Below are 15389 nucleotides of genomic sequence, written 5' to 3'. Positions count from 1 at the left end.
TTGTTGTCAATGACCAAATCATCATTCGTTCCTCTGCTTTTATGCTGCCTTCCTTGACAATGTGGATTATTGTAATTTCTAGCTCTATGGTAATGACTTCCCCTAAAAAGAGGAGATGTTAGCGCGACTGTCGTTTTAGTTTTTCAGTTTTAAAACGGCATTTTTTAAATCTTGTCACTGCAGTGATCAATTAAATTATAATGCTTTTAGAGTTATCGCTGATTGGTTTTGCCTGCACCAGCAGTGTTCCCAGATAAATGTAGGCAATTTCAGTCGTTATGCGGGTGATTTTCTCCATTCGTCCCGTAATTTCTAGGGCATACTGCTCAAGAAAGATCTTACAGGGGACACAACAGTGTTGCTTTTTTGCTTTTTATTTACTGCTTTAATTAATGAGACACTTTTCTTATTATGAAGGAGCATTTTACAAGGTACAAGTGAACGCAGCATAAGAGTCCCGACGTGACGTCAGTGGAGCCGTTGAGTCAGTCAGCTGAGGGAGGAACTCTGACAACAGAAAGTCAACCAGGAAACAGAAGCTGCTAAACTGACCTGCCGCCACCGTGAGACGGTATTAACGATACGAGCCACACAGTTCAATCAGCAAAGGATTTTGTTTTTGATATATTAGCTAATCCAAAGCAGCAACATGAGTTCCCTTTTTAAGAAGAAGACTGTCGACGGTAAGTTTGCTCCGTATAAAAAGCTAGCTAAGTTGTTTTTAGCCCGAGCTGCTGTAGTGTTCACATCTTAAATTAGCTCTCCCTATTTCAAAGCGAACTTGTTAAACCGGTTCTACTTGTAGTTTAGTCACAGGGCCAGTTCTGTCAAAAGCCTAAAAACAGAATTGTAGCGCCGACAAACCCTATCTACTTTACGTTATCATGCTAATTTTGAAGCACATAGCCTATAAATGGAGCAAAATGTAGCGACGAGCAACAACCTATCCGGTTACTTGTTACAAGGGTTCGTCTAGGTTAATTTATAATCAGTTGTAACACTTTTGTCGTGGAATATTTCCAGTCAGGAAGGTGTCTGTGTTACTTCATTGAGCTGAGGTTATGTATTCAAGTGAAAAAGCAAAACCCGGAAATAAACACATTATTATGCAATGTATGCGCTAATGTTTATTATTTATCGTATTATTAGGATACAAGAACGTATATTTTCAGTGTTGACGTGAATGTTTTTCATTATATTCAGAGGAATCAAAGTAGCGACTCTATAACACTTTACATCTCATTTTTCTTTTAAAAATGATACTCTTCCAGTAACCTTAACTTACTCAAACACAGACTTTATAGTAGCTTAATGGATAAAAATAGCGTAATACTATCACAGTCTATGAAGTATAACGGTACTGTTTTATAATGGCAGCCCATCCTTACTGTTTTAAGTGGGCGTTTTATTCATTGGAAAAAAGTGGTGTCAAAATTTCTGAAAAACCTTTCAGTCTTTATCTGTCTGTATTTTTCTCCAGGCAAGCCAATCAGCCTCGCAAGGTCAAACTGGGAACCAGCCTCTGTTTAATCAAAGCTAATAAATTAATAATTCTATTACCTAGACTGATTATTTTGACCCAGATAGGCTAGATTTTCAGCAGATCTAAACTTACTTCTTTTGGAACCAAAACTTTATTAGAATAATTAAAAAAAAAAAACATATAAAAGTTTATTATATGCAAGTGTAAAAATAGACTCAGTTGACCAAGCTGAATCTTTTTACAGCATCACCCTCCTGCTCCTCCCGTCATTGTCATTCCAGTTTCGCCCATACCGATCATCTGCATACTGTACTCACTGTGCTGTGTTACCTCCGCTCCATGCCAAGCCCATGTCAGGTCCTCTCAGCTGTGACATTTCAGAGTCTGCATCGCTCTTCTCCATCTTTCTCATCTCCAGGTTACCAGGCAGAGTTTATTTTTTTTGATGCTGCCCTGGCTAGAATGGTTGAAGCTGTTAAAGATTATTTGGCGAATGGACGAGTGATTGGGGGGGATTGGATCCCCCATATTTGTAGGACGATATCCCACCCACTTTAAGACGTTTGCGACACGTCACCTTATACGTATACCTTCTACGTCATTCCCACAAGTGGTCTACCTAGCTGATGTGTCTTGACCAAGTTTATGATTAAACTTTTGGGATGAAATGATCATTTTTCGGGCTTTTTCTTAAAAGTGATATTTCCCATTCTGTTCTAAACAAGAAATGCCTTATCTTTTGCGTCAGGATTTGGCTCCCTTACTTTTCAAGGATTTCTGAACATTTTCCTAATTTTATTCTCCTTATTTTTACCAAATCTTAACTCATTTAGTTCCTGTTTTGTAAGATTTTAAGATTGTCAATGTGTGTATCCTATTGTATTTTGCAGCATCTGAAAGTACCATACAACTCAGAGTGAATATATAGTGAGTTTTCTGTTTTGTCAACATCACAGCTGTAGTTGTATTTGTTTTTATCCTGGAAGTCCTGAAGGCGTGTGTTTGTGTGTGACACGCTGATTGCTGATGTTTTTTCCTCACTCAGAAGTCATGGATGAATGTGTAACTCCAGGGTCATACATTATCTCACATGATGCCACTTGGTGTTTGTGTGGGTGTTTCAGATCTGACTCACAGCTGGTGTGAGCTGTCCGAGCACTTCCACAGTCAGCAGAGTCTGTATGCTTTCTCAGTGCACTGCCTAACTCTGTGGTATTTCTAGTGTGAACACATGCTCATCTGTAAGCTGCCAAGAAGATGCTTCAGATTTCTTCCAGGGGTGGGAAGCTGCCCCAGACCCTGCCCTTCATGTCTGTGCTTTATGTCAACGCTTTTACTTAGACTGCACTGAAAAAATTAAAGAAAAGTTGACTTAAGATCATAATTAACAACTAAATAGAAGAAGTAGGTTGATTTTAAGGCTTGAAATATTTGATCAGTATCAACATCTGTAATAGCAGCGTTTTATTATACTGCTTCTTTAAAGGAGCATCAACTCAAGTGGAATTTCATAAATTGTCTAAGCCAGTCTGATTTAACTTGACCTTTAAGAGAAGGTTGGTTGACTTGGAGGCAGTCAGATCTGTCTGCAAATGTTTTGAATGATGTGTTTGATTATTGCTAGTTTTAACAATTACTTGCTTTCAGTGTACTGTTGTTTGACATTTTACTTGTATGTTTACTTGTTGTTTGTCTGTAACTTTAACTCTGCTGCTGCTATCTTGGCCAGGACACTCTTGAACAAGAGATTTTTTTCTACTGGTTAAATTAATTTTAAAAATTAGGCTTAAGATGTTATCGTAGATGTGTGACTTTTATGGAGCATTGCACTAATCTTTATTCTCTGTCTTTTTCTAAAGACATAATCAGGGACCAGTCGAAGGAGCTGCGTTCCACTCAGAGACAGATCACCAGAGACAGAACAGCGCTGGAGAGACAAGAGAAACAAATGGTAGGACCACAACAAACATATGCTGAAAGTCTCACTAACAAAAGTATCCTTAAGAGCAAAATTATCTCTCATAAGACATCTATTTCTTCAGATTGCATCAATGCTTTTTCAATAACCCCCCCGTCCCCACACACAGACACACACACACACACACACACCCCTCCCAACACTCACAAATGGCTTGGGATGCAGATTACATCCTCTTCCTACTATCTAGGATTCAGCCTGATGGGCTAATAGGGCTAAAAGAAAAAAAAAAAACATGAGAGATCTTGCATGGTGGCTTTGCTTCAGGCGACTTAGGCTTCTCTCCTCTTTCTCTCTCTCGCCCTCTCTCACACAGATGCACACACAGACCGTGCTCATAGACACACACATTTCCTCTCTCTGAAAGATAAGAGAAGATGTCTGTGTCCTCTACACTCGTTTGTGCTAAGTAAATATCATACAGGACATAATTGCCTCCCCGGGGAACCAGATTTTTATTCCTCATTAATGCTTCCCGCTAATTAGTCTAGTTTTTTTTTTTTAAGCTTTGTTGTACGTTCTGAATAAAAGATACTTTCACTAGAAAATAGAAATGACCTAAATTAGCAGTTTAGCAGTGTCGTGACTTTCTGTTGCCTCCCACCATGCTGATTTAAATGGGTGTTTGCATGTTCACATTCACTAGCTGCATTACATTGGCAGAGAGCAGAGATTATTCTCCAGGAAATCAAAGTAAAGAGTGGGTTACCTTATTCCTTTTCTATAAAATGTTTAAGATTTAATGAGTTAAAAATAGAACTGAAACAGAAGTCCATAGTTTAACGTATGCTCTGTCAATACGTATAGACCTGCTTGGTTCTTTTTGGCTTTATAATTAAAATATGAATGTAATTTTGTCATTCTGCATATTGTTCCTCTCCTTTAGGCTGCGATTAATAATGGAATATATCTTTTTTTGCTGGTAAAGTGATCCTAGGAAGATTAAGCAGAAGATGTAACACAAATTTGACTTCCAGAAACACAAAAAACACAAGTTTGTCCATCAAGTCAGTTCAATTTTTACTTATATAGCACATTTCATGCAAGGCAACAACATGTGCCTCACATTCAGAGGCAAAGCAATCGCAACACTATCACAGAAGTGCAAACTGAGAACATGCGGTACCACACATGTATCCACACAGACATAGAAAAACACATATTGAACCCTACTTTTAAGTGTTCAGTGTTGGGGCCGCCCTTAGGTCTTCAGGTAAGGGGCTCCTTTACTCAGGACATACAAACTGTAAACAGGCCCTCTGCCTTGCATATATACATTGGACAGTCCAAGGGCCCCAGCCTGTGGAGTGTGAAGCTGTTGCCGGGCCATAGCTTATTAGTTGGGCTGTAAAATGATTGAAATTTTTAATCGTGGTAAATCCCAGAATTTCTGTAGTGAATCACAATTGATTTCCCCTTTTATTCACTATTTAAAATTTTAATATTCTGCATTTAAAACAGTTTTTTTGTTTAATTTTGTCTTAAAATAACTGTAATTGAATTCCTGTTTGGATTCAGACCTGCTTTTATTTTGAAACAAATGAAGGATTTTGGGTTAGATTGAGATTATGGTATTAACTTCACTTATGGAAAAAAGGAACTTGTAATGGACTGAAAAGGAAAATAACAGGATGGTAAAAAGGGAAATGTTAAATGATAAAATAAAGTGCAGATGATTTTGATCTTGTCCTGTGAGTTCTCTGGGTTTTTAAGTGAAATAAAACTGGAAGGAGGCGTGATGTACTTAATGTACATCAGTGGCAGCAGGAAGACTGCAGTGGTTTAACCAAGGTGTCCTAAAGGGAATGATAAAGCATGCAATTGATGGGCGGGGGGGATTACTTTATCATCATAATTATTGAATATTTCCTATTTATTAACTGAAATCCACTTTAATGTAATTTCCTTGTTTTTTTCCTTCTTGATTTATTTAGTGATCTAATTTATTTGTTTATTTTCTTTTTAACCAGCAGTGTACTTTGACCACAACCAATGGGAAGGATGGGTGTTGTGAGGGTTGGAGGGAAGTTCAGGTCCATACAGATGTACAATCATACCCTATGTTTGATCTCCTGTTTTAAATCTTTCCATACTGTCCAAAAAACTAAATAAAAAGAATGGGGTTAATGCAGCTATAGACCTTATTTAACTACGAGTAATGCATTAACTCTGACAGCCCTAATTACTAGCATGTCTTTTAGTAACTGAGTGGCAAATCATTCAGTGCTTTGTACACAATGAAGAGAGTTTTTAAATAAGTCATACTTTAAACTGGAAACCAATGACTGATTTAAGGTCCAGTGTGATGGGCTCAAACTTTTAAGTTTGGTAAGAATTAAAGAATTAGTACATTTTGAATTCGTTGTTATCACTGAACAGCAACATCTTTGGGTTGAATCCACAGTTGCAGGACATTTTCCATCTGTTTTTTAAAGAAATCTTTGGCCCATTTAATGTCAAAGACAGCCAGTTCAGACCAGGCAGAGCTGAACAGCCTCACATATGTTCTGTATTCCTGCATAACTACAGGAGCAATACCAATCCATCCCCCACCCTCTATTTCAACCGTCTTCCTCTTTCTCTGACAGGACAGTAAATAAGACATCATAATCTTCACATCAGCAGCAGAAGCAGCCTGCTACTATCATCCCCATATTTTCCCCATTAAAGCATTTATATTTTTTCAGATGACAGCTCAGATGGCATTATTTTTGTCAGTGTGTCTTCTCCCCTTTCTTTGCTCTACAGTTTATCCTCCACAGCACTGATTTGAATTTTTCTGCTCACAAGCAGGCAAATACAGAATAAACCTGATGCACCTGTTTTGTGTGTCTGTTTGAGAGAAAAACAGACATGCTGAGCTGAGCTGAATGAGGAATGTCTGCTGTTTCCACTATTAATAATTGATTGTTGTTTCCTGAAGATGCTTTTTGCGCTCACACCACCGAGAAACAGACATGCTGAAGCTTCTGTGCACAGAGAGTCTGAGAGGCATGGCTAGCTTAATATAACATGCAGCTCCACTCAAGTCTCACGGGATGCTCACACACACTCTGGCCCACACAGACACTCATCCCTGTGGGCATCTGTGTATTGTCTGATGTTTACCAATGCTAAAAGCATGCCTGATCTAGATGATATTCTCACTATGTCTATATTTGCAAACACATTAGTCTCTTGGGAGACTTGTAGATACATTTGTTTGTTTATAAATGCATAACTTGTATACCTGCATGAGTACTTGTCTGTGTGTGCGTGTATTAGGTGGTACATTGTATAAGAAAATTATTGCAGCCCTTTGCTGGCCATAAGTTCAGCAGTACCACAGATTTGTTTTTATAATTATGATATAATGTAGTCAACAGAAGCGGTCTGTATTTCAGTGTCAGGACAACACTTCAGAAATTGAAATTATTCATACCAAAAAATGTTTGTTGTGCATTCAGAACCCTAAATCTCACACTGATGGACTAATCTTCTGGGTTACAAGTGCTCATCTCAGTATCCAGGATCGTAATCTGGCTTTTGACAAAGGAAAGCAAGTTGTAATGTTGAAACAGGTGGAAAATTAGTACCTCTTGCAGAAAGAAATAAGTTTACTTTTTACTTACAAAAAAAAAGAAACAGAATGTGTAGCTATTTTATGGAAGGTAGCTCCTCGTCTCAGCTAATGTACCAACAAGCAGCCAAAAGTGCCCCAATTTTTTCCAATTTGTATGCTTACAAAGAAGTAAATTATCCCTTAATGGCTTGCTCATTTTCAATGTAAGGTAGATTACTTATTCCCAATAATATGAGCAACCACTGTGGCTCTCAACAGCTTGATGGATTTGTTCCAGATTTCCTTGGTATTGTCTAGTTGTATCAGAGTTTTAGAGGTACTCTTCCTCATAATGGGGAATGGATGACATTCTTGAGATTATCATTGTATTTTGTAAATACATTTTCATTAAACAGATGAATATGTATGATGATTTAGACACAGATTAAGTTTACATACTATTAGTGCTTATTATTCTCACAAAACTGAACAATAGGAGTCTAGTAACTGTTAACTTATTATATTTTAATCATCTTCCCCCTCCAGGAAGCAGAAATCAAGAAAATGGCAAAGAGTGGGAACAGGGACGCATGTAAGATTCTTGCCAAACAGCTGGTCCAGCTAAGGAAGCAAAAGGCCCGCACATATGCAGTCAGCTCCAAAGTCACGTCCATGAAGACACAGACGCAGGTCATGAACTCCCAAATGAAGATGGCTGGTGCCATGTCCACCACAGCTAAGGTAAGTTCCTGCACTTCAGCTGCCCTCAACTGCCCTTAGATTTTAACTAATTATTTCAATTATTTAGACTATATATACGGAGTATATAAAACTGCTGGGCAAGTTCAATTGCAGGGTTTCCTATTTAGCATATGAACTAGATTTAGTGTTTACTCATATCAATGTTTAATTGTTGTAATAAAGTATTAATATAAAATCTGTTCATGTTTAAAGCCATGTAATGTGGTATCATCTTCGTTAATGAAGTGTGAGATGTAGTAATTGGCCTGGAGGGTTGTACTGTACAGAGTCACACATGGTAAACATAGCCAGGTCAAATATAATTAGACTTCAAATTAATGGAGTGTGATAAGGTGGGTGTGTGGCTGTTTCAGGGAGTATGTTAATTGTTTGATGTCACATTCGCAAAGTTTGCTTTGACATAGACTCTAACACAGTGTGTTAGTGTTTTTTAATCGCAGTTTAGATTCAGTTTATTCTACAAACTCCTTCAAACACTATATAAAATGGAGATATTTAGGGTTGGCAACGTTCAGAGTAAAAAGTCATTGAATCTCATTCACCACCTGTTCTAAAGAAGACATTTGTTCTCAGAACCCTCTATCATAGCTTTTAAAATGATTCTGACATTCACCATATCTTTCTTATCTGTGATTTGTTCTTGAGAACAAAATCTAAGAACACTCCGCAGCACTCTTACGGACTTTGAGTGTTGATGTAAGAGGATAAAAATTTTGCACTTAACAGCACTAAAATGTGCTAGATTAAGAATTATAAAATAAAGTGTGGTTTTCAGTTCTGTGTCACCGATTTCTATCAATCTAACACTTTTATATAATTGGATAATTTGCAAAAATGCGTGAATTAAATATGGTAAAGTATTAACTTAAATGTTCACACTGACATTTAAATATGTCTAAATGATGTTTAAATGTTTAAATTGAAAGTATCAGGTTTTAGAATATATGTACAATTTAATCAAATTATACTTGCTGTGAGAAATAACACAAATCAACAAAAAATAAAATGATTTAACAATTTTTTAACTCAGCTGGAATGCGTCCTTTTCTTATCCCAGCATGGTGCATGTCATTTCTGATGAAAGCACAGTTTGATTAAGTGATAACATCCAATAAATATGGGGAAGATTTCAATTAAAGTTTGAAGTTAAAGTTTTTAATCAGTGTAAGATAGAACATATGTGTAAATCAAGAAATAATGAAAGTGAAACAAGGGAATGCATTTTTTTTTTAGATATTTCCAGCACCAAAAATGGCTCAAAATATCCTCATGTATCCTCACTTTTCTATTTTTATAACTTTTGGCAGACAATGAAAGCTGTGAATAAAAAGATGGATCCAGAGAAGACTCTTCAGACCATGAAGGAGTTCCAGAAGGAAAACATGAAGATGGGCATGACAGAAGACATGAGTAAGGACGCTGAAAGCACACATGCACCCTCTCACACACAAAGAGCTCTGGTATTTACAGGCTTAACAAAACCAGATTGTCAGGATATATGTGGTGCTGTGAGGAGTGACTTTGCTACAATCTGTGTTTGGACAAGAGTGAGAGAAATATGGAAGAATGAGAGAGTGGCCTTCAACTGCATATTTTGTAAACATAGAAGTGTCCACATACAGACATTTACTAGTTTGAATGCTACATTCCAGTCCTTTTTTTCTGAAGTCCAACTGTGACTGAAAATCAATGTGTCTGACTGCTGCTTCATTGACCTGTCTGCCCTTATCTCCTCTTGTCTCCCTATCTGTCTAGTCAACGACACGTTGGATGATATCTTCGATGAGTCTGGTGATGAAGAAGAATCTCAGGACATTGTCAACCAGGTTCTGGATGAGATTGGCATTGAAATATCAGGAAAGGTAAGAAATTCATCATGAAGAGAGTAGAAAATTACCAATGTCCAACTGTATATTTATATTACATTTACTTTACAGAACCTACTGCTGGAGAACCCATCAATAGAGAGAACATATTTAATTCATTTATAAACAAAAATATAAGAAAGTTGAGAAACAATCTGGTAGTTTTCATTATTATAACAAGCAAAAACATAAATTTTACCCCCTATGTAAAATATGTAACTGGTCTTAACTGACTACACATCCACTAGCAGTATAATTTGAACAGTAAATGCTCCTTATGGTTTTTACACCACTGTTAAAATGTGTTCCAGCTGCCACACGGTGGGGCTAGCCCTCAGCTCTTCTCTCATCTGTTAACAGCAAGGCTGCCCATCTGCTGTGTATGTGGCTCCCCCTGGGGGGCTTCATGAGTTATTACCTCTCACAGTACAAAGAACAAACCAGAAATAGTCCCATAAAGGAGCCCACAGCTGGAGAGAACAAACAAGAAGATTTCATAAAATTCTGCAAATCTAGCTTTGACTTTAGGGGGATGTAATTAAGCTCATTAACAATAAAAACTCATCTAAAAGACTGAACAGATTACACTCTGAATTCTTTCAAATCAGGCACTTTCTTGGAAAGCAGAACACTTCAAGCTTTTTTCAAGTAAGCTAAATGGAAGTTACAGGTACCATAAACTATGATAGTTTTTTAAACAAATGCTAGTTTAAGAGCAGCCGTATTTGTTACTGTCATTTTCACTGGAATAAACTTTCAGTGCATTTTGGTTTTTAGAGTGATAAGTGTGAAATGCAGATAGTTGGGTTTAGTTTTTCAGTAAGAAGAAAAAAGTAATTTTGATTTGTGTTGGGTAGGAAAGTTGATTTTATCCTTGAGGGGCACAATAGCACCATGACACCTGGTTTAAGATCACATTTAAATAATTGTCCTTTTGATTTAAAGTTTACTTAAAGCACTGATTACTGATAAGCTGCTGAAGAGCTGTAAAGTAAAATCTGATCTTTCCTTATTGGCAAGAAATAAGGGATAGATCTCTAACCAGGTTGTTTAAATAAAGTCACACCTCTATAATTAAGTAAAATAGACAGCTAAATTGACGGGGTTTATTGAACCCATATATTGCTTAATGTAAGACTTGAATGTGTCTGTCTTGGTTCACACTAAATACAGTTAAACTGCATGTTTGCAAGTGTTAAATATTTTGCAATGTGACAGAGTTTCAGTAACTCTTGACAATCTGTGGCAAAGTAGGTCTCCTCTGGCAAGAATAAAACAGAGATCCTACCTCATAGCAAGGCAAGACATACTAATGAAGAATATGCTCTATGTGTCCTTTAGGAAAACCTAAAGTCTAACTCTAACTCAGTGGATAACTTCACTCATGGTGCAAATGTGTCTCACATCAAAAACAACAACAATCCACCTGAAGCATGATAACAAAAACCCTAGCAGAGCTCACTGTACAACAGACAACATCCAGACACAACAAAAAACACATAAAACACATCAAAACGCTGCCAAAGGGCATGATGGGGAATCCACTCCCACATCACCTGTATTTGAAATAGCAGTCAACACTGTCAAATAACTCCAACACTAAAAACCCTTTAACTCAGAATGGAGTTAAAATTAGACCTTGGGAGTTAAAATCAACTTTAAAATGTTTAACCCTGAGATATCAACACTTAAGTTTTTACTGTGTACAACAGCTGTCTTGGTATGTGATGGTATTTTGTCTACTCAAGTAAAAGTACAGTTACTCTGGTTAAAATGTACTTAAGTGGAAGTAAAAGTACTGATTTCAGAATAAACTCAGAAAAGTACAAGTACCTAAACACAGCACTCAATTACAGTAATTTGAGTAGATGTAATTAGTTACATTTCACCCCTGCAGTAGTGTTAATGACACCTAGCTGCTTCCAAGCTGAGGTGGGCTACAGTAAAGCTAATGTAAAGCAAAGGTATTAGGGTATAAAATAAATCACTTGCGATTTGAAAAGCTTTCTTGGGTTTCCAGTTTTCCAATATAATTGACAGTAATTGTTTCAAATTTGAACAAGTCTACCTTTTACTGTAGCTGGGAGTGACAGTAGGCAGATGTACATGACAGCCAGTCAAGCACAAAGCCCCAAACTTTGTTAATGTGTTGTGTGTGTGGATAGCTTGGATTTAATGTGACTGCTAATGGGTTTCCACTGCCCCTGTGTGTGTTTCCAGATGGTGAGAGCTCCAACTGCAGGAAAGGATATCCCCAGCGCTTCCTCCTCCAAACAAGCCACCATCTCTGACGATGAGATCGAGAGACAACTCCGAGCCCTGGGAGTGGACTAAATGTCATCTTTGTGTTAATGTGCACATTAAAAACCTGTGCAACATTAATACTGATTGATACAGACTCTTTTAGACACATTGTCATTGCTCAAACAATTGGTGCACATAAATACACAAAAATACTGAAGGCATGCAGGTAAACAGATGCATATTAACACATTCACTTTCATATGTCTTCAGCAGAGGGACTTGCATATCATAAGGGCAGAACATCTGATCTATTTATACGACTACAATATTTATTTTGAAGCTGGAGTGGCCACAGCCTGAAGGTGGGACAATAATAGATGCTTTACCTAAAGAATTCAGGACCACCTACGCTGTTGTTTACCTTTGACCATCTCTCTATAAGGGCTACAGTAATATGAGACCTCACAGTTGGCTTTTTCCATCTGATGTTTGGTCAGAACTTGAGTTAGGTGTATAATCAATCAGCATTTATGTGGTTTAAGATGGATGGTGTTTCTGTAGAAAGTTTTGATGAGTAAAACATTTTAATTAAAATAACTAAAAGGTTGTCAGAAACCAGATGGAACTTTTGTATTTTCCCCTCTTTCTGATGACTGCTATATTTTTGCTGTCATCAGTGCTTCTGGTTAACTTGAAGCCCATCTGATCTACTTTCTATAAATCAAATTAAACTCTCCTCTATGTTCAAGCTTTTCAAGATTCTTTGGGAATAATTTCCTGGGGTTTTGGACACTGGCTACTTTACTCGACCATGCAATTCAAATGGAAAAATAAGGAGTCATCACACAAGCAGAACATCAAACTAACTGATCATGTTTTTACATTCCTCAGGAACTGGAGGTTATGTAACACTGACAAACAAATGCATGGGAAATCTATAACTAATATTGCTGCCTTCAGGCTTAGGCAAGGCCTTTAATTTACTTCAAATGAATGCATGAGATGTTTGGATGGATTGATCTGCGGCGTCTAATTTGCACCTCTGAAGTTGTGATTCTGTGCAGCTTGTGTGAGAAAGCCTAATGAAACATAAATTAGGACTAAGGAAAGAGTTTTCAAAGAGTTCTGAATCAATCGTTTGGTACTACTGAGTAATCAAATGAGTTTTCTTTTTGGAGTTTTAGCTGTTTGCTGATTGTATCTCATACATGGCCTGGGATTTACACATTGATTGTAGGATGACAATGGTCCTGCAGTCCCTTTCCTTTTTCAGCTGCTATGCAGTTAAATGTCATTTGTCATTTTTTTAAACTGCCTCACTCACAAACATGCAAACACTACAGCAAGAACACAATAACGTGTTTACTAAGAAGACACTGTGATTAAGGAGATGTTTTCTCTTCCTCAGAGCTCAAGCTGACTGCTATGTGCAGTGATTTGTACAGTGGCAGAGAAATGATGTGAAGTCTTTGTCTTCCTCTCTTTCTGGCCTTTTGTTCCCATATTCATCCCCATTGCCAAACAAGTAGAATTTTTGCATGACAGAAACAATACATCATTCTAAATCATTCTTTCTAGTCTCTTGTGAATGTGAGGGAAAACAGTGTTTTAACATAATTTGACATTGTTTGAGTGCAGTTCCATGGTAAAGCAATGTCCACACTTTCTAAAAGGTGTATGTGTACTCCTCTATGTTTCTTAAGTCAGTGTAAAGTGACGCTGTAAAGGGTGTATGGCTTTTATAGGGAATAAAGTTTCTTCAGGTATAATTTTGCAAGCCTGTTTTATTTTTCACAGATCAGACAATATTTACCTCAAAAGCATGACAACAAATTGTACATACTCCATATAGTGATGCAGCATTTTTCTAATCAAGCTGTGCATTTTCACATGTTAAGATGTAGTTTTACCATTCATTTCTGCTTGAATGGCAGGCTCTTGAAACCAGGTCTAGGCCCATCACACCGAGCATCAACTCTGCATTCATTTTTCTCTTAAGTGGCACCATTTGAGTGAAGCTGTGCAGACTTTTAAAATCAATTTGCAATGAAGATGCATAATCACAAGTCTGCCTATGGATTTTCATGTCATCGAAGTACATCGTCGGATCAATGGTTTGAATGCTTTCTGAATACATTAAAAGAGCAGGGACATAGGAAGAGCCCCTTTAAATTAAAGATGCATCTTCAAGAGCATTAGCATTTTGATTTTAATCATCTGTGAGCACTTAGGAGCTTCTCAGCCCGACTTAGTTCTGCACGCTGTGCTTGTAACTTTCCACATACAGTCTCAGAAGTGTGTCGACGACCTGTCTGCATTTATTTCCCCTGACAGCACTCACTTCAGACAGCTCAACATGAATCACAGAAAGAAAGTGCTTGTTCCTGAGTTTAGACATCCTGGTTTTATTTATGAATCCCCAGCTACACACACATATGACCATTCACTCTCCCTGCTTTAATGTATGTATTCATCATATAATACAACAGCAAAAATGATGGATTGCAAAATAAGTCCTCATGAAACACTTTAATTGTCAGAAATGAATTCAGCTGATTCACCATTCAGTGTCTAGGAGGCGAAGGACGATCCCTCAGAACAAGTGCAAATTTGTGTCCTGAGCTGCTCAGTCTTTGGCAGATTTACAGGATATTTTAAATCAAGCTGAATGAAGGCACTTTACAGCTATCTGTCCCTATGCATCCATACTCAACATTTTCTGCCCAACGTTAACCTTACATTTATTTTTTGTTCCAATTACAAGTCTGCTGCCTAATATCAGGTAACATAATGGCAGTAATTAAAGAGAGAATTTTGGAGTGTTTCTTCACTTTAGAGGCCTCACATCCATCATCCCAACCAGGTCAGAGTCGTGACAGGCTGATGTTCCTCTTTTTTATGACACTTTGTCGAGGCAGCAACAACAAAACATCCAGAGATATGAAAAATCGATTTTACAACAAGGAACCAGCAGAGCTCAGATCTATGTGTTGACAAACATGTTGAAAAAGTTCCAGACATTGCTGACTTCAGGTTATAAATCAAAGAGGCTGTACTCTGCAAAGTGGATCAACATAATATATTATATCTTAATAAAATAGCTTGTGATGGAACTTTTAAAATATTACTGTTATGAGGGCTACACTTCCATAAAACAATTTTAAAAAGACAAAAAATGCATGAAAAGACACAAAAGGTAACACAAAGAAACAAAAATGACACAAGATTCCTGCCGTTAAATTCTCAAGTTAAACACTCATCAACAATAAAACATCTGTCAGACAAAAACGAGACACACTCTTACTTGCATTTTTTCAAGGTTCAAGGCATATATTTACTACTTTTCCCTTTTTGCAGAAGGGTTCTGTCATATTTAGCAAAAATGTTTAACTTGAATCATGCATATAGAAAACAAGGCACAACTACAGTGCCTCTAAAAAGCGTTCACCCCCTTGGACCCTTTAATTGATTATTATAAATCAACCAGAGTCAATCAAATTGGGCTTTTTTGACAAG

The 15389-nt window shown here is 37.2% G+C and overlaps 1 protein-coding gene across 1 annotated transcript; it reads left to right on the top strand.

The window, feature by feature from the left end:
- The first annotated feature begins 493 nt into the window (after window positions 1–493).
- Window positions 494–13642, top strand: chmp2ba (charged multivesicular body protein 2Ba). Its single transcript, XM_041807858.1, has 6 exons — window positions 494–683; window positions 3343–3434; window positions 7549–7743; window positions 9072–9174; window positions 9520–9626; window positions 11850–13642. Exons 1-6 carry the CDS (start codon window positions 650–652, stop codon window positions 11961–11963), a joined length of 645 nt encoding a protein of 214 aa, XP_041663792.1. The 5' UTR covers window positions 494–649; the 3' UTR covers window positions 11964–13642.
- The last annotated feature ends 1747 nt before the right edge of the window (window positions 13643–15389 follow it).

This window comes from Cheilinus undulatus, linkage group 15 (genome assembly GCF_018320785.1).
Source record: "Cheilinus undulatus linkage group 15, ASM1832078v1, whole genome shotgun sequence".
NCBI lineage: Eukaryota > Metazoa > Chordata > Actinopteri > Labriformes > Labridae > Cheilinus > Cheilinus undulatus.
This window is presented reverse-complemented; position numbering and strand designations above follow the sequence as displayed.

Bases quoted from the DNA above. Each gene is read 5' to 3' on its own strand.
- chmp2ba (XM_041807858.1), top strand. From the start codon at position 650: ATGAGTTCCCTTTTTAAGAAGAAGACTGTCGACG. The intron at 3,435-7,548 runs GTAGGACCACAA...TTCCCCCTCCAG, and splicing joins AGAGACAAGAGAAACAAATG to GAAGCAGAAATCAAGAAAAT. The intron at 9,627-11,849 runs GTAAGAAATTCA...GTGTGTTTCCAG, and splicing joins GCATTGAAATATCAGGAAAG to ATGGTGAGAGCTCCAACTGC.